Raw genomic sequence first — 26,693 nt, 5'->3', positions numbered from 1 at the left:
TTTCTTTTTTATTGTCTCAATCTGCAAATTTAAATGTGGATATTTGGGCTAGACTATTTCTTGGTAGCAGCTAGGCCTAAAGATATGAACTCTTTTAAATGAAAACAAACAAAAACGTCAAACGTTTTCTCCTAAACGTAATTAAAGATATTGTGAGCGTCGGAGAAAATCAGGGACAGATTCATTGCCTGATTCATATGATTCAGCGATTTCTTTTGTCTTACTTGCAAGTTTCCAACAAATTAAAATTGTGTTGCTATTATTATTATATGTTAATATATCATAAACCACGAATATTTGTCGTGAACTCACCTCAGAAATTCACGCCACTTCCTCTCAGTATTCCGTTACCGGGGCACGCGCTAATCCGAAAAAGCGCGCGATTTTTCCATAGTATTTTTCAAGCGAAAGTCGACGAAAAGACCTTTGACTTGACACAAGGTTTATATATATATATACGTTACAATATTGCTATTACTCGCCTTTAATAGAAACCGTAGTAAAACACGCGCACATTACAGCAAACCTACCACGTCTCCGTCACGAATGTCGAAAAAGCGTGTCATGTCCAGTTGAGTGTCAACATCGAAATTTATTCACAATAGGCCCAAGTATTATACCGACACGATCCTCCCATCCCATACAAAATAACACATAAAAAAGATATTTGCGAAACTAAACGACTTACCTGTTAGTTACATAATGAGCCGGAGACTCCTGGGCATGAAAGTTTCATGGCTGATGGACGGGTTTTCTTCAGCTGCTGCTTTTCTTTTTTAGTAGAAATTTGCTTAAATATCCCTGGTGTTTTTCTAACATTTTACAACTGCAAATTATAACTGAATGGGCGAACACACACGAACTCACAGCAGGTGCAAAATGGCTGATGACACACTAATTGCCTAAAACAGATGTCAATCAAACATTCATCAAGCATTATCCGAAAACTATATTTTTTTAAGTTATAATGTTATGTTGTATTATATTATATTGTTATATAATAATGTTGTTGTAATTTTTGTAAATATATTAATCAATTAAACAACAATACTTTTAATAAATAAAATGTTGTATTGCGGATTTGACAGGCTTAGGCCCGCCCATTATGCTTAATAAACCCGCCCATTGATTATATACAAATATTTTATCTATTAATAAAAGCTTACATCTCAATTTGTAGAATTTAATTTCTTGGGATTGATAGCGTTAAATCTAAACATCAAAACGTCAGAGTTGTTTCCCACAGTAATGGCATGCGTAGAACAATTTAGTAATATTTTATTATATTACATTTGAGGAGCTTTTACATTGGATTACATTATTTTACATATTTAGAAACAACAGGAAATTCATGAAGAGAATTTTAATACAGAGTTAGATTCATTGAAACTAATACCAAGGAACGTATAGAAAATAGGCTTCGTGATCAAAAGGCAAATCTACAAAATCGGATTTCCTTGCCTGATGGCAACTGTTTCGGAAGAAAAAGGCTCGGTGAAAAAAGGCTTGGTATAAGTAAGTTTGTTCTAGGAAAAGTTTTACAGAACCTCTATTGCAAAGTTTTTTCCCTCATCTTTTGCTTCATAGGGCCGTTTCACAGTTTACAAAATAGTGTTTCAGTGAGACAATCTCTGTACAGAAAAACTTCAACCAAAATACCGCACTAAGCCAGCTTTAATTCTACAGTTTAACTAAAAGTAACATTTTCCCCCTCCACATTCCTCACAACATCTGTTGAGCTGAGAATTCCCTAAACAGCAGGGCGTAACGGGAGGGCGTACAGTCTTCACGAGCTACGTCACTCTCTGAGAGGAGCCGAGCGTCCGTGTGAACTCTGATTCAGGGCTGAGGACGCAGATACTGGGAGCTGAAATCCTCCAACTGCTTTTCCAGAGCTGTGGCTTTATGTCTGTAAAAAAGTCAACACGTCCATTATTACAAACAGCTCAAAATAATCAATATTACAGATGTGGAAAACTTTTCTAAGATGAAACTTAAAGGAGAACTCCGGCGCAAAATGAACCTCGGGTGTAATAACACATTGGTACAGACTAAATCGTTCCCTGAGATTTGTTTTCATGATAATCGAATATAAAGAGTTTTATCTCTAAAAACAGTTTAGCTTATAACGCTAGTATATTGGGCATCAAGTAAGCAAAAAGAGATCGCTAGTTAATACCACTAACAAGGCTCAAATTAGCCCCACACTAACACGTTAACATAATGAGTGTCCTTACATGCAGACCGAAGCATTGAGAACTTTGTAAGTGTACAGACAGTTTAATAAGAAGATGCTTTACACAGACAGTACAGCTAGCGCATACAGACAGGAGCCATCTTGGAAAACAGTCTCGATCAATCGAACCACGAAGGTGAGCGAACAGTACATGTAGATATTGAAGATAAGATAAATTATATTTATTTTTTTATTTTCTCTGTTGCGTTCAGTGCTTCTCTTATGCGCTCAGTGCTTTCTTCCGGAAACAACGGACCATATGAGATTCCAAGTCACAGTTCAGCTCACGTATCACCGTGTTCGTGGTTCGACTGATCGAGACTGTTTTCCAAGATGGCTCCTGTCTGTATGCGCTAACTGTACTGTCTGTGTAAAGCATCTTCTTATTAAACTGTCTATACACTTACAAAGTTCTCAATGCTTCGTTTTGCATGTAGGGACCCTCATTATGTTACTGTGTTAGTGTGGGGCTAATTTGAGCCTTGTTAATGGTATTAACTAGCGATCTCTTTTTGCTTACTCGATGCCCAATATACTAGCGTTATAAGCTAAACTGTTTTTAGAGATAAAACTCTTTACATTCGATTATCATGAAAACAAATCTCAGGGAATGATTTAGTCTGTACCAATGTGTTATTACACCCGAGGTTCATTTTGCACCGGAGTTCTCCTTTAAAGCACAACAGAATACAGAAGTCTCAAGATGCATTTTTAAAGAGGACCTATTACATCTTTATTTAGTGTAATGTTGCTGCATGAGCATGAAAAAGCTCCAGTTATTCTTTATATCAGTGTTTCTGAACTCCTGAAACGCCTCCATTTTAGTCTTGAGTTTCTTCCGGGAACAAACACGTCACAATATTCCTCATTATAATAATTAATGCGCAGAATAAAGGGGCGGGGCCTGGTTGAGTTAGTTAGTAGTGTGTTAAACTGGCGGTTATGGAAAGGGGCGGGACATTTCCCAAACACACTCGAAGCGCTCGACCAATCACGACACACTGCTCCAGCCGACCAATCAGAGCACAGTGTGCTTTTCAGAAGGCGGGGCTTCGAAGAGACCGGAACTAAACTGAGCGTTACTGACAGACTGGGAAGAGACGAGCTGCAATAATGGAGAATATGAGAAAAATAATGTGTTTTTGAACATTTAAGCATGAAAACCAATTTTATTAGAGCCCAAAAACAAAATCAAGACTGATAATAGGTCCTCTTCAACGTCGCATCTCACATAAAACAAATAGAATGCACAAATTATTAGGTTTTGACATCATTTTTTCTAATTAAGTCTTGTAAACGCGGTTTACTTGCATTGTCAAGTTATTGTATTACATGTAAACTGGGACAACGGGTTAATTCGATAAGCATATTTTGGGAGTTATCAGTGTACGTAAACATACTCAATGATAGCTCAAATACTGTTTCGAGATCTGTGGGCTGACCTGAGCACTTTAGATCGGTTCTGTACAGTTTCCAGCTTCTGGATCTTGTCAGTGAGGCGTTGGATTTCATTCTCCAGGTCCTTCTGGGTGATGTCAACTTGCTGGCAGAGTCGGGCGAATGTGCTGGCAATTTCCCTGTATCAGACAAACAAGAAGACTTATTAAGAACTATTTTCTATTTGCATGCACAAAAAAGCACTTGGAGCACAATTAAAAAAAACTCAATGAACTCTGAGCAGCAATGAAAAATGAATACTATACTATTATCAGCAAATAATATGTCATTAATGGTAGTTCACTTATGCACATGAAGCCATATTAATCTCAAACAACTTGTTAACTGCATTGTCTACATGGACCATAACACCATAACCCAGACATTAATTTCACCCGAAGTGAAATCAAACCGCTTCCTCACAGACAAAACTCTAATTTCAAATGGACTCGGGTGTGAAAATCCAGATGAACTCGTACTGTTGGACTTGGTGGCTGCAGTTCGAGCTGGTGAAACTGATGATCATTTGAAGTTTCTCGGTGGCGTATTCCACAAACTGTCTCTTCAGGGCTCTTTCCTTGGCTTTGGTTGTCCAGGTGAGTTTTTCAAACAGGTACAGCACGCCATACAGACTCATGGAGAGAGCGATCAGACGCCAGCCAACTGTTCGCCACACCTAATAAAAGGTATAGAGATGAACTTCAATGCACTCATTTCCACCCAGGAAAGTTAAGTTCACATTTAAAGTTGTTTGGTTAATTTTGTGGGCGAAATCCAGTCATTTTAATAGGAATTCACATGAGGGCAAAAAAATTCCCTACGCAGGTTTCACAACATATCAAGTTGGTCTTGTGAATTCACAGATGCTTGCTTTGAAAGATCTGCGTACGTTTCTACACAATTGACCCTTCGCAGGGAGTTTGATTGACAGGCGATCTGACCAATCATATTCCGCCAAATCCGCCATTTTTGTCCGACAAAGCAGTCAGGAGAGTTAGTAGATTAACGTTGGAGGATTTGAACTTGAGAAACGGTGTGTGCTGACGTCTTTCCGTGGATAAAACAACATTCCTTGTTCATTCATGTTTATTTGATGCTATAAATGAACTAGAAGGAAGAGATGATCGGTTCACGAGCAGCTTTAGGAGGCGCTACAGCGATCTGTCAGACACATTAAAGAACCACAAAACGGTATTTATAGTTTAAATTTCTTTAAAAAAGGAACAAATTTGAAAGGTGAGACTTTGTTTCATATCAAAAGTAACCTGGTCTGTCCTGTCTGTCAGCATGGTGTCAGTGTCTTTGCTCCACGATGTATTTTTCACTGCGTGAGAACATGGTGTGGCGTGAGAGAGGCGTGGCTTGTCGGACATAGCAACAGTAACTAAAGGGGGCGGGTCTTTGCGAACGGTCAATTGACTTTTTTTGCCTGCAAAATGTTGCTGAAGTTTCACTAAAGTGACCACACTTTTACACTACAGCTACTGATAATGACAAATATCCCAATTTATGTTTCAAACACATTACAATTCAGATATTGGGTGTCTTAGGGTGCGTCACATTTGCATTTTCATGGGTAAAATTCATTTAATAATCAGTGATTGGGAATTTCAAAATATTTCCCCACTCAGATTTCACATCAGGTCAGTTGGTCACAGATTCGCCACGTTGACCAAAAGAAAGCTTCTTGGTTCGAAAGTGACATCTGTGTGAGCTGGGCTTCATACATCGCTTCACTACAGTTTTTTTTATGGCGAAATTTCACTAAAATGATCACATCTTTTGACTTTTGAAAGCTGGGCCACGTTACAGCTTGTTCTGGCCAATAAACTCTTTCACATGGTCACATAAACTGACCAACCACATATATAAAATATAGGGAATTCTGTAAAGCATTAATAAGAAATGACATAAAGTGAGATAATGAGATAATTCTCACCACTCCTCCAACGATGACCACGCTCATAGATGTGCGTGAGGTGAGAGAGGCCAGGTTGTTCACCATTGACATCATGAGTTCCTCCTGCGCCATTGAAGCCTGAATCTGAGCTTGACCTCCAGGAGCTCTGGGGATCTGAGACTGAACCACCGTTGGTGCTGAAGGGGTGAGCGGTGCCGTCAGCTTAAAAAACAATATAATAGACCATTAAAACTTTAAATAGCCTACACATCCTGACCTGCTATCAGACTCTGAGGCGTTTCGCTTGCATTTCAGACAAAAACAGATCAAAGAGCATCTCATCGTATACCAATGCTAACACAGATTTTACTTTAAACCAAAATGTATTCAGACAACTTCAACATGTCTCACATTATCACAGTTTATTCGCAATAGTTTAGAAAATGGTAATAAAATATGACAATAACTCAGAGTCATCAGTTGATATTTCACTGGTTTTGTCCATCCTTCTGTTAGACCAGTGGTTCTCAACCTCTCCTGCAGGGACCGCCTGACACACCATGTTTCTGTTTTAACCCTGAAATGGCACACCTGATTCAATTAATTGAAGGCTTAATGAGTAGTTGACTAATTGATCAATTAACTAATTCCTACTTCCTACTCTAATAATGACTCATTAAGCCTTTAATTAATTGAATCAGGTGTGCCATTTCAGGGTTAAAACAGAAACATGGTGTGTCAGGGGGTCCCTGCAGGAGAGGTTGAGAACCACTGTGTTAGACGGTCTCACAGATGAATTATGTTGAATATCTGTCAGCTGTTAGATTAAACTACACTAAGATAATACCAATTTAGGTCAACCAACTACAAAGCAATGCTTAATTTTGTTCAGTCTGTGGTGTAAAAAGGTCGCATTAGCAATTAAAGAAAAAAAACTTAAGCAAAACATTTTAAGGTCAAAGTGTCGGAATAATTTTTGGTCGCAAATTTGTATACATTTTACTGGTAGTCCATTGTATGAAGAATATTTTGGTATAATATGTCACAGTTTACTTTATTTTTGCTCTCCTCACTTGCATAAAATAACTATAGTGTCCTGCACACACTAGTAAGAATTATATCTGTTTTGACTGTACCTGCAATTTCTGATCCACCAGCATCAAGGCACGCCTGCCGTTGACAGGACCTAGGAAACGGTGGACCAGGGCGGTCCAGCCCAAAGAGAACTGGAACTCAATGTTTTCCTGGAAGTCTGAGCAGAGAGTGGCGCAGTTCAGGTCGTAGCTGAGCTCAAACTTCCTGCAGGGAATGAGCATGTGGAGCTGGTTCTGCGCCGCGGAGGGCAGCAGAGGCTTCAGACACTCTGGAAAGAGAATAGGCAGGTAGATTACCAAACTCACTCATTTATCATACTCTTGCTAAAACTGTCCATACAGTGAGCATCTTAAGGGAACTGCTACATACATAAAGAGTTTTGGTTCCTTGCCACTGTTGCCTTGGCTTTTGGCTTGCTTAGTTGGGGACATTTAAAGCTGCCGTCGGCAACATTTTTTTTATCATATTCAGTGAAATCGACACTATAATCCGACAGAACAACATAAATAAAGTGGTTTTAGAAAAAACCCCGAGCTTCTAACTCCACCTGGAGCGTGTTATTTGTTTTGCAAAAATCCACAGCTCCCGGTTCATCATGTCCAATCAGCGCAGGGGGGTGTGAGATCTGACTGCCAATCACAGATCGGGCACACGCCACCCCTCGCGCACGTTACAATCACATGCACACGCCTGAAGTTCGCGGAAGTTCGCGCAGTAACGAAGAGTGATGGCGGAAAATCCAGTAAGCTCATTTAGAGTATAAATGACGTTAGCAATTGCAATCTATCGGTAGATTAGCCAGGACAGCATACCTCCAAATACTCCATGGTGTTGATGGATGCTGATGAGACGGGCGCGTTCACAGAAAATCTGGTACACACGCACTGACGAGCAGTGATGGGAATACTAATACTGTTACTAACGGCATTACTTTTTCCAGTAACGAGTAATCTAATTGATTACTCTTCTCATCTTAATAACGCCGTTACCGTTACTGCCAAAAAAAGCGGCGCGTTACTATAACTGATGAAGCTGTTTTTTTTTTCATCAGACCAACTAGATCTCTGAGCGAGAGGCAAATACTTTGTTTACTGTTCTTCCTTGGTTAGTTGGCAGAGCACGAGACAAGCAGCAAACAAATGCTGACGATTGGCTGAGGTAGAGTAAAATGTCATTGTAAGCCAATCAGAGGTAGAGTTAGGCGGGTCTTCGAAAGCACGCATAGTAGTGATGGGCATTCGGCTCTTTTGACTCAGCTCACTGAGCCGGCTCTTTTGGCTCACAAACGGCTCTTTAAATGACTTTGACTATAATATTTCAATTTTTTTTACATAATTATTTAATTTCTATAGGCTAAATTTGTAAAAATAGAGTCGGCTCTTCAGATATGCGAGATATGGCTCTTAGAGTCGGCTCATTCGCGAATCGCGAACGACCCATCAAAAGCTCATTCGCGAACGAGTCGATCCATCATCACTAACGCTCATTCGCGAACGACCCCTCATCACTAACGGCTAACGCTCATGAATTGCGAACGACCCATCATAACGCATAGTCGGACAGGACAGGACACACAAGGAACAACACAAGACAGTCAGTCTTTTTGGTATATTGCTTAACAAGCTTAATTTAATTTTGCCCAGTTGTGGCCTGTTGAGGGGCAATAAATATCAAAAGTTCCAAAACATCTATTGTGTTATTTGCATTGATCCACTATATAAACATAATATCTACATGGCATTTGATTGGAGGCTAGTCTCCCTTTGTCCCACAACAACATTTTTTTTTTTAGATGTGTGTACAATGTTTCATGTTTCTGTTAATAACGTAGGCCTATTGTATTAAGTGTCCATTTCATTATAATATTCAGATTTATCATAAATAATTGAACATGCACATGTATTTTAAGTTCCGTTAAAGAGGGGTAGAGGTGGGGTCACATTTGAGCATTTAAAATTTAATTTTACTTGAAAGTAACGCAATAGTTACTTTCTTAAGTAACTAGTTACTTTTAAAATTTGTAACTGAGTAACTAATTTAGTTACTTTTTGGAAGAAGTAACTAGTAACTGTAACTAATTACTTTTTAAAAGTAACTTGCCCAACACTGCTGACGAGCACGAACTCGGTGGGAGGGTGTCCGTTGATAGTGGGGGAGGGGCATGAGAGTTGTAAACATTCAAAATTTTCCTAAATCCACTCAATCTGCCAGACTTGCCGACTGCAGCTTTAAGTAAGGGTTAATGCCCGACGAGGTGTCCATTGTCAGGTATTAATGGACGACGGCGAGGCGTGACCCGTCCGACTCGCAACAAAAGTCCATTAATACCTGACAATGGACACCTCAAAGGGCATTAACCCTCTTATACCATGGTCACTTGCCAAATAACACATTTTTAAAACATTAGTTTATATTTTAATTAGTTTTACAATCGAAATCTAAAGTTTTTACAAACAATAATTTGGTTTCCCTGGTTACGCCTGACGGTTTATTTAGCAACCGGAGATATTTATAGTCCTCTCAGCTCGGAGAACCCTTCAGTTTAGCGAACTTACGAGCCAGAAAGTTAACGTATTTTATGTCAAATTCTCCAAAAAGGTTCAAAGAAATAACAAAGTCGCTCATTGTTGTATTAGTAGGCTATGTGTAACGGCTAACTAGATGTTTGTTTTGATACAATAAATTGTAAACGGATACTTTGACTGCCTGTTGCTATGGTTACTCACAGCTGATGTAGCCAGCGCATTTATTTATTCATTTCGAACGGTAAACAGTCCGTTTCACCAGAACTCCTTTACTAGGTGTCCTCTATCACTTTTTAATGGACACCCTGCAGCCAATCAGAATCGAGTATTCATCCAGACCATGGTATAATATTCAACAATATTATTGATCTGCCTTACGTAAGGTGGACGATGACGCAATTTTCTTCTAGAAACAAACTGTTGTATTATTTTCATGTTATCACTGTGAAGCTGCTTTGATACAATCTGTATTGTAAAAAGCGCTATATAAATAAAGGTGACTTGACATGAGGGATAACGCAGGGCTCGACAGTGTGTGAGCATTTAATTTTACGACAAAATAGATGTTTGGGAACTGTAAGATGTATTAAAAAGCACGTGTGCAAATAAAAAAAGGCTATAATTTCATTAAATAAATATGAGCAATGCACATTTCAAAGTGAAGTCGTGCCCCTGTTTCACGTTCTGTATTCAGAGTAGTTTGCAATCAATGAATAAAGGGCATTTAATTCCACTAGATTGCTTATGATCAACTGTTGATGAATTATGACAATGTTTACTTTATGGGATTTATATTATATGCTGAGTGCATATTTTATCTCCCTCATTCTTTTGAATGAGCAGCTAGGAATAGTAATGCATATACATTTCAAAATAAGAGTCCTGGTGTATTTTGGCATATTCATAATTAAAAGTCCTGCATTATGCATACTTTTTTCCCCCTGGTTATTATTGGTATTTTGGTTACTGTATCTGGCATCTCATTCGAAGTAAACTCTTGTAGCTTGTCTCGACTGAGGAAGAAAATACATATAGATTTTACTCACTACTGTTTAGCGTCGTTACAGTAGATTGGCTCCACTGAGCAACCATAATTAAATATTCCAGAGAGCCAGATAACACACTAATGTTTGTAAAGAACTACATAAGCAACACTTCACCGGTTATCAGACATTATCTATTAATAGGACTGTCACCTCCTGCTGTTTGAATATCAAACACAAGGTCATTGTGTGTGTCCAGGACCTGGTGTTCTCACATACCGATCATGTCTTTCTGAGAGGACTGTACAGAGTCGTTTACAGCATCAGAACAGCGGAAGGCCAGATTCTTGCCCATGCCCTGCTCGATATGGCTGAGGAGATCCTGAAAATACGAGTGAAAATAGCAGGTCAACTCTGCTCATACATTTACAAAACATGAAATCCTTGATAAATCCTTGATAGACTTTTAAGAGGCGAGGGCAAACTCACAGATTTGTAGATTTTAAGCACATTGAGTGACGGGTGAAAATCCGAATTAAACTCGTCTATGAGCACAGAGAGACGGCAGATCTCCTCTGCCATGGCATTCGACACCTGAGACACACAAACACAGGAAGACGGTCACACAACATTAAATCTGCTGTGGATCCTAAGTTGAAAGACTGGTCAGATTACACATAAACAGCAGTGGGTCACATGACAGAAAGATAAAAAAATAAATAAAATAAAATTAATTTTCAAAATTACAGAATTTGATATAAAGTTCTTGACATTTCTTTTACACATTTGGTAAGTATAACTTGAAACAACAATAATTTTGGAAAAAAGAAAAGAAACAAACAAAAGATAAAGGGCATCTTTGATGAATATGGAATTTTCCTAATAATAGAAACAAATCGATAACATACATTTTCCTTTTAGAAAAGTCAAATTCATTTGTATGAAGTAAGACAGAAGACAAATTTAAGACTAGGTTGCAGTTCATTTTAACACCTAGAAATTGAGACATCTCATACCAAAAGATTGAAGAACAGCAAGACTTACTAACAAGGAAGTATAAAAACAACTTGACATTTAAGATTGTTGTTAGTTATTACAACACAATTGGAATTAATCAAGATGTTTAAAATCATGACAAGCAGAATATTCTGCTTAGGAATTGAAATGCATGTAGTTTTATCCTCAAGGTGAACAGTTAGTAAGTGGATTCCTCTGGTTTACCTTGTTTTCTACCTCCTTTGTGATGGCTTCGATCTTTTTCTTGATGTCCTGGATGAGCAGGTTTAGTTGATTGCGGACAAAATCCAGTCGGTCAATTAGATACTCTCTGTCCTCCAGAGAGACGACCCTGCGATCAGACACAACACGTGTGACTACATGAGCGATCACAATGAAGCTCTGAGATTAGACACGTAAGGGATAATCCACGGCTAGCAGTGCGTTAAATGATTTTATTAAAGCACAACTTGGAGGCAAAGAAACGGCCGATTGAAAGCGGGGGGTGTTTGTGCATTAAAATCGATATCCCGCTTATACCATGGTCATTTGCCAGCAATATTTGACTGGAAGGGTAAAATTATTTTCTTATTTGTGTCAGTTCTCTGCCTGCTTTGAATCAGACAATAGGTAAAGTAGTGCGTAAGATTACATTTATTTAAATACATTTAATTTAAAGGGGTCATGAAATGGCTTTTTTTTTTAAAATTATATTGTTGTCTGAGGTCAACTTATGACGTTCGCTTAGTTTTTACATTCAAAAACATCAAAATGAATAAGTAATAGGCTATTTTCTACCCTAGTTTTGAGCCTAGCTCAAAAACGCTCAGTTTTTATGGGAGTCTCGCATTGAAGACTTGGAAGTAAACGCCCACTGCTGTGAGTGGATAACAGTTTTGCATATTATAATGAGTTTCGTGTAATGCGCGAATCGGTGGGCGGGGCTAAACCGGCCGTGTTGAAGTAGGCGTTGATCATCTTCTGCGGGAGGGGGGGGGTGTTTTATCCTCTTTGTCGTCATAGTTCCCCACTTTGAAAAACGAGTCGTTTGCTGAGCCTGGTGTCAATAAAAGCTTTTATTGGACTAACACAAGGACGTTTTCAGTTCTGAAACTTACAGGATATTCTTATTCTAATAATATGATGACCTCTTAGATGTCAAAAGCTCAAGGAAAATTTGATTTTTCAGTTCATCACCCCATTAATATATTAAACTGACTTGGAACACCTTCCAGCCAATCAGAATTGAGTATTCAGACGGACCATGGTGATTGCCATTCAGGTTAAATTGATTTTTTAGTTATTTATTTATTTCCAGTTAATAATTGTAGTGCTTTAACCTAAACTTATTTCAGTTTATTTTGCCACATTTCTGAATTTCATTTAGTTTAAGTTTTTCAACTAATATGTATCTTTTATTTTATTGTAGCTGTATTTCAAACAAAAATGTTTTAATAGTATTAGTTAACGATGATAACCCTGGTTCAAAGTTATTTTTGTTATAAGAACAAAAAGTTATTAGACCTGTTAGGAGGACAACGCTTAAGTTTTGCAACTTAATTACCTTGCAAATTACCTTACTTGGTAACACTTTATAATAACTACACGCTAATAATCATTAGTTAAGCATGAGTAAACAGTTAATTCATCATTCATAAAGCATTAATAGACATTAATAAGCAGTTTATAAATACAGCTATAAATGCTTTCTTCTTGATTTACAAGCATATCTATAATTTATTTAATAATTGTATTTTCATCCTTTATTAATGATCAATTTATTATTTCTACATGATTAATTGCATTTTTTATAAACCAGTTATTTAAGAGTTTTCAGTGGTTCACAAGATTACTTAGAACGTGTAAGTAAATGATTAATAAACTATTTAAATGTACATTATTATTCAGACATATAGTGATGGTTACTTAGTGTGTTAATAAATGCTTTATTAACATGTATTTATGCTATAATTCAGGGTTAATTCGGGTAGTTATAAAGCATTTAGTAGTGGTCAGTTAACTATGTTTGTGAGCTCATCTAAAGTGAGGACTATTCATGCCTTGTAAAGCATTTATAAAGGAGATTTAAAGGCTGTTAAATATTTCTATGTTCTGTATCACTGTGTTGTGTTTGTTACATTTTACTGTTTAGAAGATTGATGCGCCTTCAAATCTCCTTTATAAATGCTTTACAAGGCATGAATAGTCCTCACTTTAGATTAGCTCACAAAATAGTTAACTGACCACTACTAAATGCTTTATAACTACCCGAATTTACTACATTTACTTACACTTTCTAAGTGATCTTATGAATGACTGACAACTCTTAAATAACTGGTTTATAAATAATGCTATACTTCATTTAAAAATTATTAATTGATCATTAACAAAGTATGAAAATACAATTATTAAACGCATTATAGATATGCTTATAAATCAAGAAAGAAAGTGTTTATATCTGTATTTATAAACTGCTTATTAATGCCTATTAATGGTTTATACATGATGAATTAACTGTTTACTCATGCTTAACAAATGATTAATAGCATGCAGTTATTATAAAGTGTTACCAATTACTTAATTAAAAACTTAATTACTTAATACCCTCTTATATTTCAAATCTTTTAATTTATTACACAAATAGTTACCGCACTAGGTCAGGCTCTCATATTCAGCTAAAAATCCCAAGGGTATTGTCAGAATCTGGTAAATGTGCTTTTTCTTTTTATGCTCCCTGGGCGTGGGATGAATTGCAAAATGTACTTAATTTATATGCACTTCCAACCCTGACCACTTTTAAACGTCTCTTGCACAATATTTTAAAGGATACTTGTAATTGTTTTTCTTGATTCGCTTCTATCTATTTTGTTCTTAATTGTGTCAAATTTTGATTGTTATTTTGTTATTTTTGTGTGTGAAACTTTATGTGCTGCCGTCTTGACCAGGTCTCACTGGAAGAAGAGATAGTAATATCTCAATGTGATTCTCCTGGTTACAATAAAGGAAATAATAATTCAATACCGTGATAAAAGCTTAATCAGTTATCGTGATATGAACATTTTATACCGTCACATGCCTACTTGAGATACTTTATCAACACTGGACTCATAATGTTTAAGATTTTTTGGACTCATTTCAGAGACGAATCGCTCTAAAATAATCTGCTCTCCTGGTGTAGATTACCGGACCTTCTGGTACATTATTCCTGTGACAAAATAAGGAGAAAAGAAGACAAAAGAACGGGACGCACCTCTTGTCTGCGGCGGTGATGTTGATTTGATCCATGATGTCTTTGACCGTTTCAGTGATCTGCTTTGCTCTGATTGTGTGCTGCTCAAACTTTGTTTTCACTGCTGAATGCGAGATACACTCCTGCGAGGTCATGCACACACACACACGCTACTGTGACAGGAGTCGACTTTGTGACTTTAAAGGGTTAAAGGTTCAAACCTGCTGCAGCCGTAAACTAAAGCGTCAGAAATTAAAATCAAAAACTGCAGCAAATCTAAACCCTATAAGTCAACGACTCTCCAATTCATCTCACAGCAGCATGAACATAAAAGAAAAAAAACATCAATAAAACAATGCAATGAACGCAAACATGAAAACAACCGTTTTCCCAAAGGAATTACAGTAAGGTCAAAAAGTCTCAGAGCACCACATTTTTTTATTTACCATTTGACCAAATCGACCTTTATTTCAGCAACTTTTTGGTTCAAACAAGTTTAAATAAAATAAAGTCCTTGATTTCAATGTGGTGTCAGATTCTTTTTTCGATCACTGTATTTGTGGGATTCTTCTAAAAATTATAAATCAACAAAAGTGCATTTGTTTCAACACAAAAAAAAAGAAATATACTGTAAAATAACTCCATCCACACCGAACGAACAGAAAGAAGAGGGTGAAACAGAAATTCAAACTGAACTAAAGAAACAAATGTCCTCACCTTAGTAAATCTAGACTTCAGCAATGACGACACAGATTGAAGATTACATGTGCACAGAGACGCTCACAGTGGAGAGAGACTAAACTTCACCAGGATAAACACGCAACCATATCAAAAGAAGACGTGAGCTACTCTAGAACGAGTCTTAAAATGAATATGAATATGAAGAATTAATATGTAAATGCAGACTGTGACTCTTACAACGTCATTCAAGAACATCATCCCAAAGTTGATGTAAAAAATAAGAAATTATATATTTTTTATAAAGAAAATAAAGCAAATTTTAGGACTGTTTTACATCTCAATGGTCCTAATAACAGGCTTCATTTCCATTATGAACAATATAACTTTAATTTTGAAGTGTGTTTGTGATATTCATTATCTTTACTGCATTACTGTGTGAAGAGCTGGACTCTCTTAAATAACTAGTGCTGGGTAACAAATCTGTAGTGATGCAATGGTTCTACCTAAAATAAGGCATATAGGGATTGCACATTTTAGCACTTACATTTCTTCTATCACACATTTGATGAAGTGCACAATTGTGTTGCTTCTTTATCTGACACACACCGAAGTCTTCAAGCAGCCGACCTGGACTGAGTTTATCTGTAAACTGTTTCACCCACTGCTTACTGTAAACATGAGTTAATCATCCAAATCTGTTCACATGTAAGAAACTAAATAATCAGTAGAGAGAGAATTTCCATCGTATATTGCATTGCTAAGGCAGCTATTAAATACAAATTTAATTTACCACCTAACTAGATGCAATTAGTCTGTCTGCAACTACGAGACATCAATAAAAAAAAAATCACAGCCAATCAGAAGAGTGTGTGGGCGGAGTCTCTCTTCAAACTCAGTGCACTCGCAACCAAATCAAGAATCACAGCCAATCAGAAGAGCGTGTGGGCGGAGTCTCTCTGCAAACTTAGTGCACTCGCAACCAAATCAAGAATCACAGCCAATCAGAAGAGTGTGTGGGCGGAGTCTCTCTGCAAACTCAGTGCACTCGCAACCAAATCAAGAATCACAGCCAATCAGAAGAGCGTGTGGGCGGAGTCTCTCTGCAAACTCAGTGCACTCACAACCAAATCAATCAAGAATCACAGCCAATCAGAAGAGCGTGTGGGCGGAGTCTCTCTGCAAACTCAGTGCACTCGCAACCAAATCAATCAAGAATCACAGCCAATCAGAAGAGCGTGTGGGCGGAGTCTCTCTGCAAACTCAGTGCACTCGCAACCAAATCAATCAAGAATCACAGCCAATCAGAAGAGCGTGTGGGCGGAGTCTCTCTGCAAACTCAGTGCACTCGCAACCAAATCAATCAAGAATCACAGCCAATCAGAAGAGCGTGTGGGCGGAGTCTCTCTGCAAACTCAGTGCACTCGCAACCAAATCAATCAAGAATCACAGCCAATCAGAAGAGCGTGTGGGCGGAGTCTCTCTGCAAACACACTGCTCTCACAACAAAATGGATAAATACATAAACAAGTAACACAAAATGATATTCAAACGCATATTAAATTATTTTAACACTAGATAATGCGCAAAATCAGTACCTGAGATTATCATTGTCATTCTTTGTATTAGGGCTAGTTGGGTAGTTGACTACTTCAACCATTGGTCGGCTCTGTCAGAAGCCATTGAGTACTTTAACGCTCATTAAACATAACAACACGCTTGTTTTTCTAAACACAAACCAGTGAGCCATGACAGCGACAGGAGGATGATGACAGCGAATAGACAACAAGAATTTTGTCTTATTCTACTATAAACTATTTTGAACAAGTTTTGTGAAGATCTATGCATCAGACGCAGATGTTAAGGTTATAATGTTGTGTGTCTAAAATATAATCTCCTGTTGCTCATCGTGAATCGCTGGTTAGAACAAAAACTCTGATTAACATCATATGGAAAATATGCCTTTTATCGTGTGTCGCAGCATTGCGCCACATCTGGTTATAACAGGCGTTAGTCTTGTTTTTGTGTTATCATGTAACCTTAAACAGCTAGAGTTCTCCTATCTAGCAAACGCAATATCTGCTCCTACTTGCCTCGAACAATCTCTCAAACGTCTGGAACTCCTTCAGTCGTTCCTGAAACCCCTCAGCGAGAGCACCACCTGTAAACACACACAAGCATCTTTATCAAGCTCTAAACACACATCCAGGTTTAACAGAGTAACTCATAGGGAACACACTTGGACCTTGTAGCACATTAAGGGACACCAGTTGTGAAACCTGCCAATAACGATAGGGGAACCCATAGTAGGAACGGACACTGTGACCAACAGTTCAACCATGTGCAGCAATGCAATCACGGTCAGTCTGAATGGCCAGTTTGCAAATGTGGCTTTTGTGATCTTCAGTGATTAGTAAATCACAAATATTTCAGCCAGTTAACTTGCTTGCAGTGCGAGTATGTTTTTCTTTTCATCTCATACAACAGAAAAATATATTTGCGGATATATTAAAAGGTACCATATAATCATTTTTTGTTCAAAAGTTTTAGTTACTTGTATTTCCTCATACATTTTCTAAAAAAATATTTTCAATCTAAATATATTTATTGTCCAAAAATATATATTTTAAACTTATATAAAACAAAAAATGTGCCTAAAATGTATTTTAAGACTGGAAATCTATTTTCTTGTCCCCGTATTTACATTGTGTAACATATTTTTGCATTTGAGGTTTAAAATAAATACATTTTCAAATTGATTAACAATTTCCTTGCATATATTTGAAATAAATTTTGGTCAGAAAAAAAACAAATCGCTTCAGTTGATCAAACTCACAAAATCACGTATGAAATTCACTTCAGATTGCACGAGGTGAAAGTGTGAAAACTAAAATTTCCAGCACAATGACTCATAAAAGGCTCTACAGCTGCTGTTTTGGCACATAGACTATCATATCAAAGGTGATGCGTGTGTCCCATGTCTGTTAATAATACAATACAAAAAAATGCCATGACAGATAATTTTTTTAAATACCCAATTCTATGATTTCCCATCCACTAGATGTCATGCGGGCAGTGAGTATCTGGCTCTGCCATGTGAACCCTCTCAAGATCACACACACACACACACACACACACACACACACACACACACACACACACACACACACACACACACACACACACACAGAGGCTGTCAACGAATATTCTAAATTCGAATATATATTCGAATAGTTTTAAAAAACAGATATTCTGTTTCTGGCTGTCTGCTGTCTGCTTTGCGAGTGGCAAAATTCTGAAGCTTAAAATGTAAAACGCATTTTCCAGCAGCACAGCTAGCACAGTGAGTGTCTGGCTCACTCATTGGCTGCGGCAACTGCACATCCAATGGCGCAGGCGCCTCCAACGTGTGCGCCAATGAGCTAGCATTACATCACACACGTGGCCAGACGCCCTCGAAATAGCCATTATAGCAGCAGTTTACCTCAGCACAGCTCGCTCGGAGCGTTCAATGTCGGTTCTATATACTGTAAAACTTCAATTAATGTTAATAATATTTGTTTCAATCACTGAATGAAGCCTGCTATATTTAGGACAAGAGTCGTGACCTTAAATTGCTTGCACAAAACTTTTGATCAGCACTCAACATTTGTTTATTGTTGTTCATTTAAACCGTTATGCGCAGAGAGCGTGAGGGCGAGAGAGAGAGAGAGAAAGAGTGCCTGCGAGTGGGAGCGAGAGTAAGGTCTGCGGTCTTGGCCATTAGTTGATTTACTTGGTTTTGTGTAAGTTAATACGTTGACAAATATGTTTAAACTTAAATAAACTACCTATACAAGTAGTTATGTCTCTTTGTATTAATTTGTCCTGTTATTGACGTAATGCGCGTCATTGACAAAATGCGCAACCAGTTGTTCGAATAGTTCGAATATATGTGTATTTTTTAGAGGGAATATTCAAACGTCATTTTTGAGCAATTTTGAAAGCCCTAACACACACACACACACAAGATCACACTCTTACCGGTCTCTGGCATACCCTGCGCCCGCTGCATCCGCGAGTTCAGCACCTCCTTCGCCGACACAAAGAAAATACGGTTAGGCGCCTGTGCGCGATCCACGACCTTCAGCTCTTCCACCAGGAAGTTCACACACCTGTCCGTGTGCTGCTTACGCACCTGAGACCATTCAAACACACCCCAAATCAATGAAATATCCGAGACAGAGATTCATTTCATTTTGCTTCAGGAACACATAAACTCACGTCCTCCATGTATTCCGGTTCGTTAGCAGAAGCATCCCAGCGATTGTTCAGGATGAAGATGTTGGGCTTTGAGAGCCGTTCGTTGACCTTGTGGAAGAAATGCTTCTCCTTTAAAAAGAAATAGCAAAGAGGTCGATGAGGTTGGGTTTACTAGGGGTCGTGTGATGGAAACACTGTAAAGGACACACACACACACACACTGGCAGTGTAAAGACAACACATGTGTTCACTCTTATTAAATCAGCTGTTGAGCAGCAATAGACGACTGCATTAAATCAGTCGGGAGGATGAAGAATGTGCACTTTAACATAGAACTATATATATAGAGGGCTTTAACAGACTAAATTAAATGAATGAATATATATATATATATTATTAAATAAGTAATGGAACGTTGAAAAATCAATAAAAGTACAAATTAAATATAAGACATGATATACTGTACATTTATTATATCATAAAAAATGAAAAAGGATGTGAAATACAAAACGAAATGTTATTTAATCCATTTCTTATTGTGTTATTCGCAACATTTTATTTCATTTTAAGTCCATTTCATTTCGTGTTTCACATTCTGATTCAGATTTCACATCTAAAAAAATATCTTATCTATGCTTACATTTCATTTTACTTTGATTTATTTAGTGCAACCTTCCATGAATTATCTAATAACTTCATTATATAATTTAGTTAAATACTTCCATATGTATACGCAATAAATGTTTTATGTTTTAATGTTTAAATTTTTTTTTATTCTTTTATTTTTATTTTTTTATAATGTTTTAATTTTAAACAAAGTTTTAGTAATGTAGTTTTTTTTTAAATATGTCTATATAGTTTTTATTCATTTTTATTTCAGTTTTTAATTATTTAGTACATCAAGATAAATAAAAGGAAACGGAGAAATGCTGCCTTGGTTTACCTAAATAATATTAAATATTATTATATATAATATTATTGTTTTTTTAATAGTTTATTCAGTTCATGTTTATTTGATTTGAAGTATCCAAAATGTTTTAATGGTTTTAGTTTTATAAAAACCCTGATACAAATAATATAAATGTAGTTTTCTTCATGTTTTTGCATGAGTAATGCCGCCTGAACATTAGGGAATGTCATTTTATAATGGATTGTTTATCTGCCCTTTATGAAAATCCCCCGAGAGAGGCCCTGAAATCAACTAAAGCATCCTGGGATAGCAGGCGGGCCTCCGTCCCTGCGTGATCTAAAGGCAGTACTGCATTCCTCCTCTGCATACTTTCCCATATTAGCACACTACAAACACTTCACACCATGTGACATCGCATGCCAGTCAGATTAATGTTCGACAGTTTAATAATCCAGCGTTTTTCCCTCCTTGCTTTATTTTTATTAAAGTGTCTATGTCAGGTTAAATTTTTTTTTTAGATATATTAAATAAGGGTTAGATGTCTGAGTGGAAATGTAAGTATCATTAAAATTATTACTGTAATTGCCCTACAGTAAGCTTTATAGCCATTTCTGTCAAGATCATATTTTTAAAACACAGCTGAGCTGTGACGTCAGAAGAGGGAGACGTTCCACAAACATTCTATTCAAGTATGGAGAGTTTTGAGTCTGAGCAGATCCAAAATCCCCCCACAGCCATACACTTTTGAGCCTCCCAGGCGTGAGACAGATGAGGAGGTAAACAGAAATTTAAATAATTCCTATCGAAGAAACATAAATATCTGGTGTGAAGAGAACCAGTGGAGAGTTGGGCAGGTATAGGCATAACTTAGAGGTGGAACGGTACATGTATTCGTATTGAACCGAAATGGTACGGGCGTCACGGTTCGGTGCATGAATACACGAGTATAAAAAACGCGTGCAAATTAATTAATGCGGAACTACTGTTAGATACGCGGGTTGTTAGAGAGAGAGAGAGAGAGAGAGAGAGAGACGCGGGCGCGATCGAACAGTGGAAACTTAAAAACTGGAAGAAATGTGCGCTGCAAATGATCGAAGTCTTGGATACCGAAGCAGCACTGAAGTCAGCGCGTTTGGTCCGAACAAAGTTGACCCAGGCACGGAACACAGACCTGCTTTTTGGGAAAAAGTGGACTCTGTGACCGGTTTTAACTGTGTTTTTGCACCCAGCACAAACGCAGTAATTCACCATTGTGAAAATACGCCTGCGTATACCTAACTAACTACCTAACTTAAATAGCTAACTAAATAAATAAATGTCCTAATCACTAATTCTCTCGCTCTATCACTCGTACAATTATCAACACAGCTCACAAACTCACTTTCTCAGCGCCCTGGGGAGACGTCTCCCTCTTATGACGTCAAGCGATCCGTTTGGGCGGAGGAGCAGTTTTAAGTGAGTACTGAAAATAACGAACTTTTTCATCTTATATTCTGCCTTTAGGTATCGAAAATCAAACAAAACAATACAACAACTTGTCAAACGTGTATTTCCCCTAACTATTTTGTGTTAATCATAATTACAAATTTAACCTGGCATACGCACTTTAAGAGTGCGCAACTCACCGTGTTCATAAGTGTAGATTCAGAGTTGGCCACCAACACGAACACATCCGCATCCAGACAGAACTTGTCGATCCAGCTGTCCAGCTGTGTGGTGACGTCAGTTCCAGGGCTGAAAGAAAAAAAAGTTAAAGGGATAGTTCACCCCAAAATGAAAATGCTGTCAGTAATTACTCTCCCTCAAGTTGTTCAACCCCGTAAGACTTTCGTTCATCTTCGTTCACAAATTAAGATATTTTTGATTAAATCTGAGAGCTGATCACTCCTCCATAGGCTTCTTAAGGGATTGAAACTGGCCGGCCCAGGATAGGATGAATTTGAGCATTTAATATTCGAATATTAACTAAAACAAGGAATGGAATTCGAATAGTATTATAGAGGAAGATTGACAGCCCTACAGAAAAGTTATGAAAGACATCGTTAAAATAGTCCGAGTGACTACAGCGGCTCAACCTTAAGTTTATCAAGCGACGAGAATACTTTCTGTGCGCAAAAAACAAACAAAAATAACGACTTTATTCAACTCTTCATGTCCTTCTCTGTGGGCCGTGAGATTTCACGTAGTGTAACAGCGCAGCGCTTCTGGGTTGTACGTCACACGTAGGCTCACGATTGGCCGACGCTGGTCATGTGTGTGAGATGCGTGTGACGTACAACCCAGAAGCGCTGCGCTGTTACACTACGTGAAATCTCACGGCCCACAGAGAAGGAAATGAATAGTTGAATAAACAGGGTTCCCACACCTTGGTTAACTTCAAATTCAAGGACCTTTCAAGGACTTTCCATGTCCAATGCCCTCAAATTCAAGAACTTAATGTGGGGACACATTTGTTGTGTCCAACAACAAATGTTGGGTTACCATCGTAGTAGTTTTGTGCGCGCATGAACGTCATGGCAACGTCCAACACAAAGTACCTCACGCAGGAAACACAACGTAACGCGTAAATGTGCGTAACTAAATCAAGAAAGCTAGTATGCATAGGCCACGAGGTGTTGGCGAAATAACACATTAGCGGACCGGAGGTAATAATATGGATTTTTTTCCAGAAAATGTTTTGCACAAAATAAATTCAAGCACTTTCAAGGCCATGTATCTATGTATGTTTATTTTCAAAAACTTTCCAGGGCCTTGAATTTTTTTTCTCTCAGATTCACAAACGTTCAAGGATTTCAAGGAGCAGCCATGGGAACCCTGATAAAGTCGTTATTTTTGTTTGTTTAATGCGCACAAAACATATTCTCGTCGCTTGATAAACTTAAGGTTGAGCCACTGTAGTCACTATTTTAACGATGTCTTTCATAACTTTTGGGCCGGCCAGTTTCAATCCCTTAAGAAGCCTATGGAGGAGTGATCCAGCTCTCAGATTTAATTAAAAATATCTTAATTTGTGAACGAAGATGAATGAAAGTCTTACGGGGTTGAACAACATGAGGGAGAGTAATTACTGACAGAGTTTTCATTTTGAGGTGAACTATCCCTTTAAACATACAAACTTTACTCTTCATACTACGCTACAATGGGACATATTAACAGCATTTTGGGCTCATGGAAGTGTACCTGTCCACCAGAACCAGGTCGTCTCGGAGCAGAGCACACTTCGTCTTGGGCCAGAAGACTTTTACGAGACAGCCAGCATCCAAACTCTCATCCATGTGCAGTGCGTGAGCCAACTGATTTACTGTCTGCAGAGGAAGAGTGTATTTGACCTTCACCAAATGCACTTTAAGAGGCCGTTTTATAACTATAAACACTATTATATGTGCAATTCTGTTTTTTTGTTGTTGTTTTTTTTAAGTATTTGACGTACTGCAAACTCTATTTGAGTTCTATACATCGCTTTGCTGAGAGCGCTGTTTCTCACACACACGCAAAGAGAGAGAGAGAGAGAGAGAGAGTCTTACATGCCACGCAGAATCGATGCGTTGCATGTAAACGATATTATTTGTTGCATTTTTCTTTCAAAATAACAGAGTTAATTTGGAATTATTCAGCTTTTAAGAACAAGCAGAAGATATGCCGGTTTCTCATCATTAGTAGTAGATTTTGTAGTAGTATTATTATCTATTACTAATAATAACTATTATTTTTTATTTTTTTACAGAAATACTGAATGACCAACAATATCCTAAGCACCACCACCAGTCCTAAGTTCAGTTAAAATGACAAATATGCATTCATGCATGGTTACCAAGGTTTAGTTATAATTACTAAAGTTCTATCGTTAAATAGTGCTTGATTATCATAATACAATGCTTGATTGTCTGATGTAAGAGTGTATGTTCAGATATTCAAAAAGCGGTGCCATTTTACAAAGATAAGCTGATTTGGTGAAATCATATATACATATATATATACACATACATATATATATATATATACATTTATACATTTATTCATTTAGCAGACGCTTTTATCTAAAGCGACTTACAAATTATAACAATAGAAGCAGTTAAACTAACAATAGGACAACAATATGCAAGTGCTATGACCCTTTCCCGTTTAATATAAGTAATCTGTACTTTGTACGCAGTGCATGTACTTTTTAAAAAAAAAATTTTTTATAAATAGATATTGAATAGAAGAGAAAGTGTTAGTATTAATGGATCAAGTGATGCCAAAAAAAAATTTGTCTTCAGCTATTTCTTGAAAATGGCTACGGACTCTCTCTCTCTCTCTCTCTCTCTCTCTCTCTCTCTCTCTCTCTCTCTCTCTCTCTCTCTCTCTCTATATATATATATATATATATATATATATACAGTAGTCAACATTTGAAGTGGATCAAAACCTTTCATCAAAGTTATACATGAATTTTGAACAATACCCGTTCTTGTCATAGGACAACTTTGATGAACTTTTTTGATCCACTTCAAATGTTGACTACTGTATATAAAACAGAATATCAGTCTGGCGAGTAAACAAAAAAAATTTACTAGCCAATGGCGATTCTATTTTGCCTATATCTATATCTAATGTGTTTATTGAATAGGAGAAAACATGCACTTGTCTTTACCTTGATGCTCTTCTCCTCCTCGGACCCTTCGGTCTTCAGAAAGGCCTTGTCCTCATCCGTTCCCTCCACGCTGAGGAAGCAGTTGGTGGTGTGACCGATGCCGCTGGGAAGCACGCGGTCATGCAGCATGGCGTTCACCACTGTGCTCTTACCATTGCTTGTTCTGATAAAATAACGTTTGTAACATTTACTGACCTGAAACTAAAAGTGAATCACATGTGGAACTTCTGGTCAAACACAAAACTCACCTGCCGAAAAAGGCCACCTTCATATGATTGCGAGATAACACCCCTTTAATGTCGGACAGTTTGCTTGTGTACGTCTCGATCTCATTCAACTGGCTCCTATTTGCAATATTCTCCAGCGACTCATTATTAGAGGTTTCTGTTGACAAAAAGAATAAACAAAACACATGTAAATACTACAATAGTTAACCCTTCGCAACGAACAAACCAATCCTACTTTGGCAACTGTTGCTGTCTGCTGTATTAGACCAACTTTTCTACTGATCTAATCAAGTCAGTGGAGAATCTGTGTGATTGGATATTTTCAGTCTAACAGAAATCAAATCAAAGATTACCTTTCACAAACTCTGAGCCCTCCTGAACGTAATCTAAGAGCTGCTCAAAAACCTCGCCGATCTTCTTTTTGGCCAGCACAAAACGCTTCAGCGGAGAACGATCTGACTGCTCCATTTCCACACCTGTACTGGGGATATTTCAGAAACATCAGCAAATTCAGGAGAAGCTACTTCGGATTATCGCTTTATCATTTATAAATTATATTTACTCACTCTTATCTTCAAGACTTCCACATCAGAGCTGTCAAAACTGGGAAACAATAATAAATTAGATTTTGAGGTTAATTAATATGGAAACTCTTCTTATGAACTAAAATGTAATATAGCATTACCATGTTACTGTGTTTTGTGCTATGATAATACACTGGTATCTTTTAAGTAACCTGGAGTATTATGTAAACAAAATCATGGTACAGTTTACAATTAACGTTACGTTATGTCAGGAATACAAAAGTGAAAGTAACTCATGATGTAATATTAGACACAGACAAACTTATTAACAGCCTGTTGGCTTATAGAGTAAAATGCAAATATACGATTAAATGTTTACATCCCTATAATGACCATAATCATATCAAATGCAAGAGTAATGTATTTTAGAAGATAGTCGTAAAAGTTCAATTTTATAAACTCTATGCTGTTAACTTGAATATTTACTAATCTGAATCCTGTAAGACGATTAATTTGCTCTCTGGTTGTATAAAAACGTTATATTTAATCGCCTGTCAGTAGTTGAATTGTCAAATGTTTGTAGAGGTGACATGAGCTTTTAGCGTTAGCGCACGAGACACATGATTTGCTAATCAGGAAAAAAACCTGATTAAAATACTTTACTTTCCTTCTTTATGTATCGATATCCTCGCATAAACAGTATAAATGTTATAAAACACATGAATCACACATCTCACCCAATCTCAGGGATGTTAAATCTGCTCCTGTCATGACAAACACACACCGCCTGACAGACCGACACTGAACCTCTAAGATTTCAAAATAAAAGTCCCAGAAGAGAATACTAATTTCAAAATAAAAGTCACAGAAGAGAAAACTACTTTCAAAATAAATGTCACAGGAGAACAGATAACTTACTGTTTATTTACATTCAGTATCAGTCCTAGGAATCCTGTGCGTTGCCCATTCAATAGCTTTGTCACAAAAAAAACACTATTAATGTTTTAGGATGTCACTGACATCAAACCTTATGTGATGTACATTAAACATTGACAACAGTCATTGTGAATCTCAACAA

The 26,693-nt window shown here is 37.4% G+C and overlaps 1 protein-coding gene across 1 annotated transcript; it reads right to left on the bottom strand.

Annotated features, from left to right (window-relative positions):
- Positions 1-1,262: 1,262 nt before the first annotated feature.
- mfn1b (mitofusin 1b) lies at positions 1,263-26,442 on the bottom strand. The gene is made up of 19 exons (XM_056236287.1): positions 26,353-26,442; positions 25,658-25,694; positions 25,445-25,572; positions 25,113-25,248; positions 24,865-25,027; positions 23,412-23,536; positions 21,857-21,965; positions 19,343-19,450; positions 19,103-19,256; positions 17,173-17,240; positions 14,423-14,544; positions 11,398-11,524; positions 10,666-10,770; positions 10,456-10,558; positions 6,710-6,936; positions 5,613-5,795; positions 4,153-4,349; positions 3,679-3,813; positions 1,263-1,909 (listed from the first exon to the last, which is right to left on the bottom strand). The coding sequence occupies exons 3-19, from the start codon at positions 25,557-25,559 to the stop codon at positions 1,840-1,842; spliced, it is 2,247 nt and encodes a 748-aa protein (XP_056092262.1). The 5' UTR covers positions 25,560-25,572; positions 25,658-25,694; positions 26,353-26,442; the 3' UTR covers positions 1,263-1,839.
- Positions 26,443-26,693: the final 251 nt, after the last annotated feature.

This window comes from Rhinichthys klamathensis, unplaced genomic scaffold (genome assembly GCF_029890125.1).
Source record: "Rhinichthys klamathensis goyatoka isolate OS25496 unplaced genomic scaffold, OSU_Roscu_1.1 h1tg000444l_1, whole genome shotgun sequence".
NCBI lineage: Eukaryota > Metazoa > Chordata > Actinopteri > Cypriniformes > Leuciscidae > Rhinichthys > Rhinichthys klamathensis.
The sequence above is the reverse complement of the archived record's forward strand: the minus strand, read 5'-3'. Positions and strand labels throughout refer to the sequence as shown.

What these genes read in the sequence shown, in the direction of transcription:
- mfn1b (XM_056236287.1), bottom strand. Translation starts at nt 25,559, where the DNA reads ATGGAGCAGTCAGATCGTTCTCCGCTGAAGCGTTTTGTGCTGGCCAAA. An exon ending in TGCTTAAAATCTACAAATCT is followed by an intron (nt 10,559 to 10,665) that starts GTGAGTTTGCCC and finishes TCGTATTTTCAG; the next exon opens with GATCTCCTCAGCCATATCGA. An exon ending in TGGTCATCGTTGGAGGAGTG is followed by an intron (nt 4,350 to 5,612) that starts GTGAGAATTATC and finishes ACCTTTTATTAG; the next exon opens with GTGTGGCGAACAGTTGGCTG.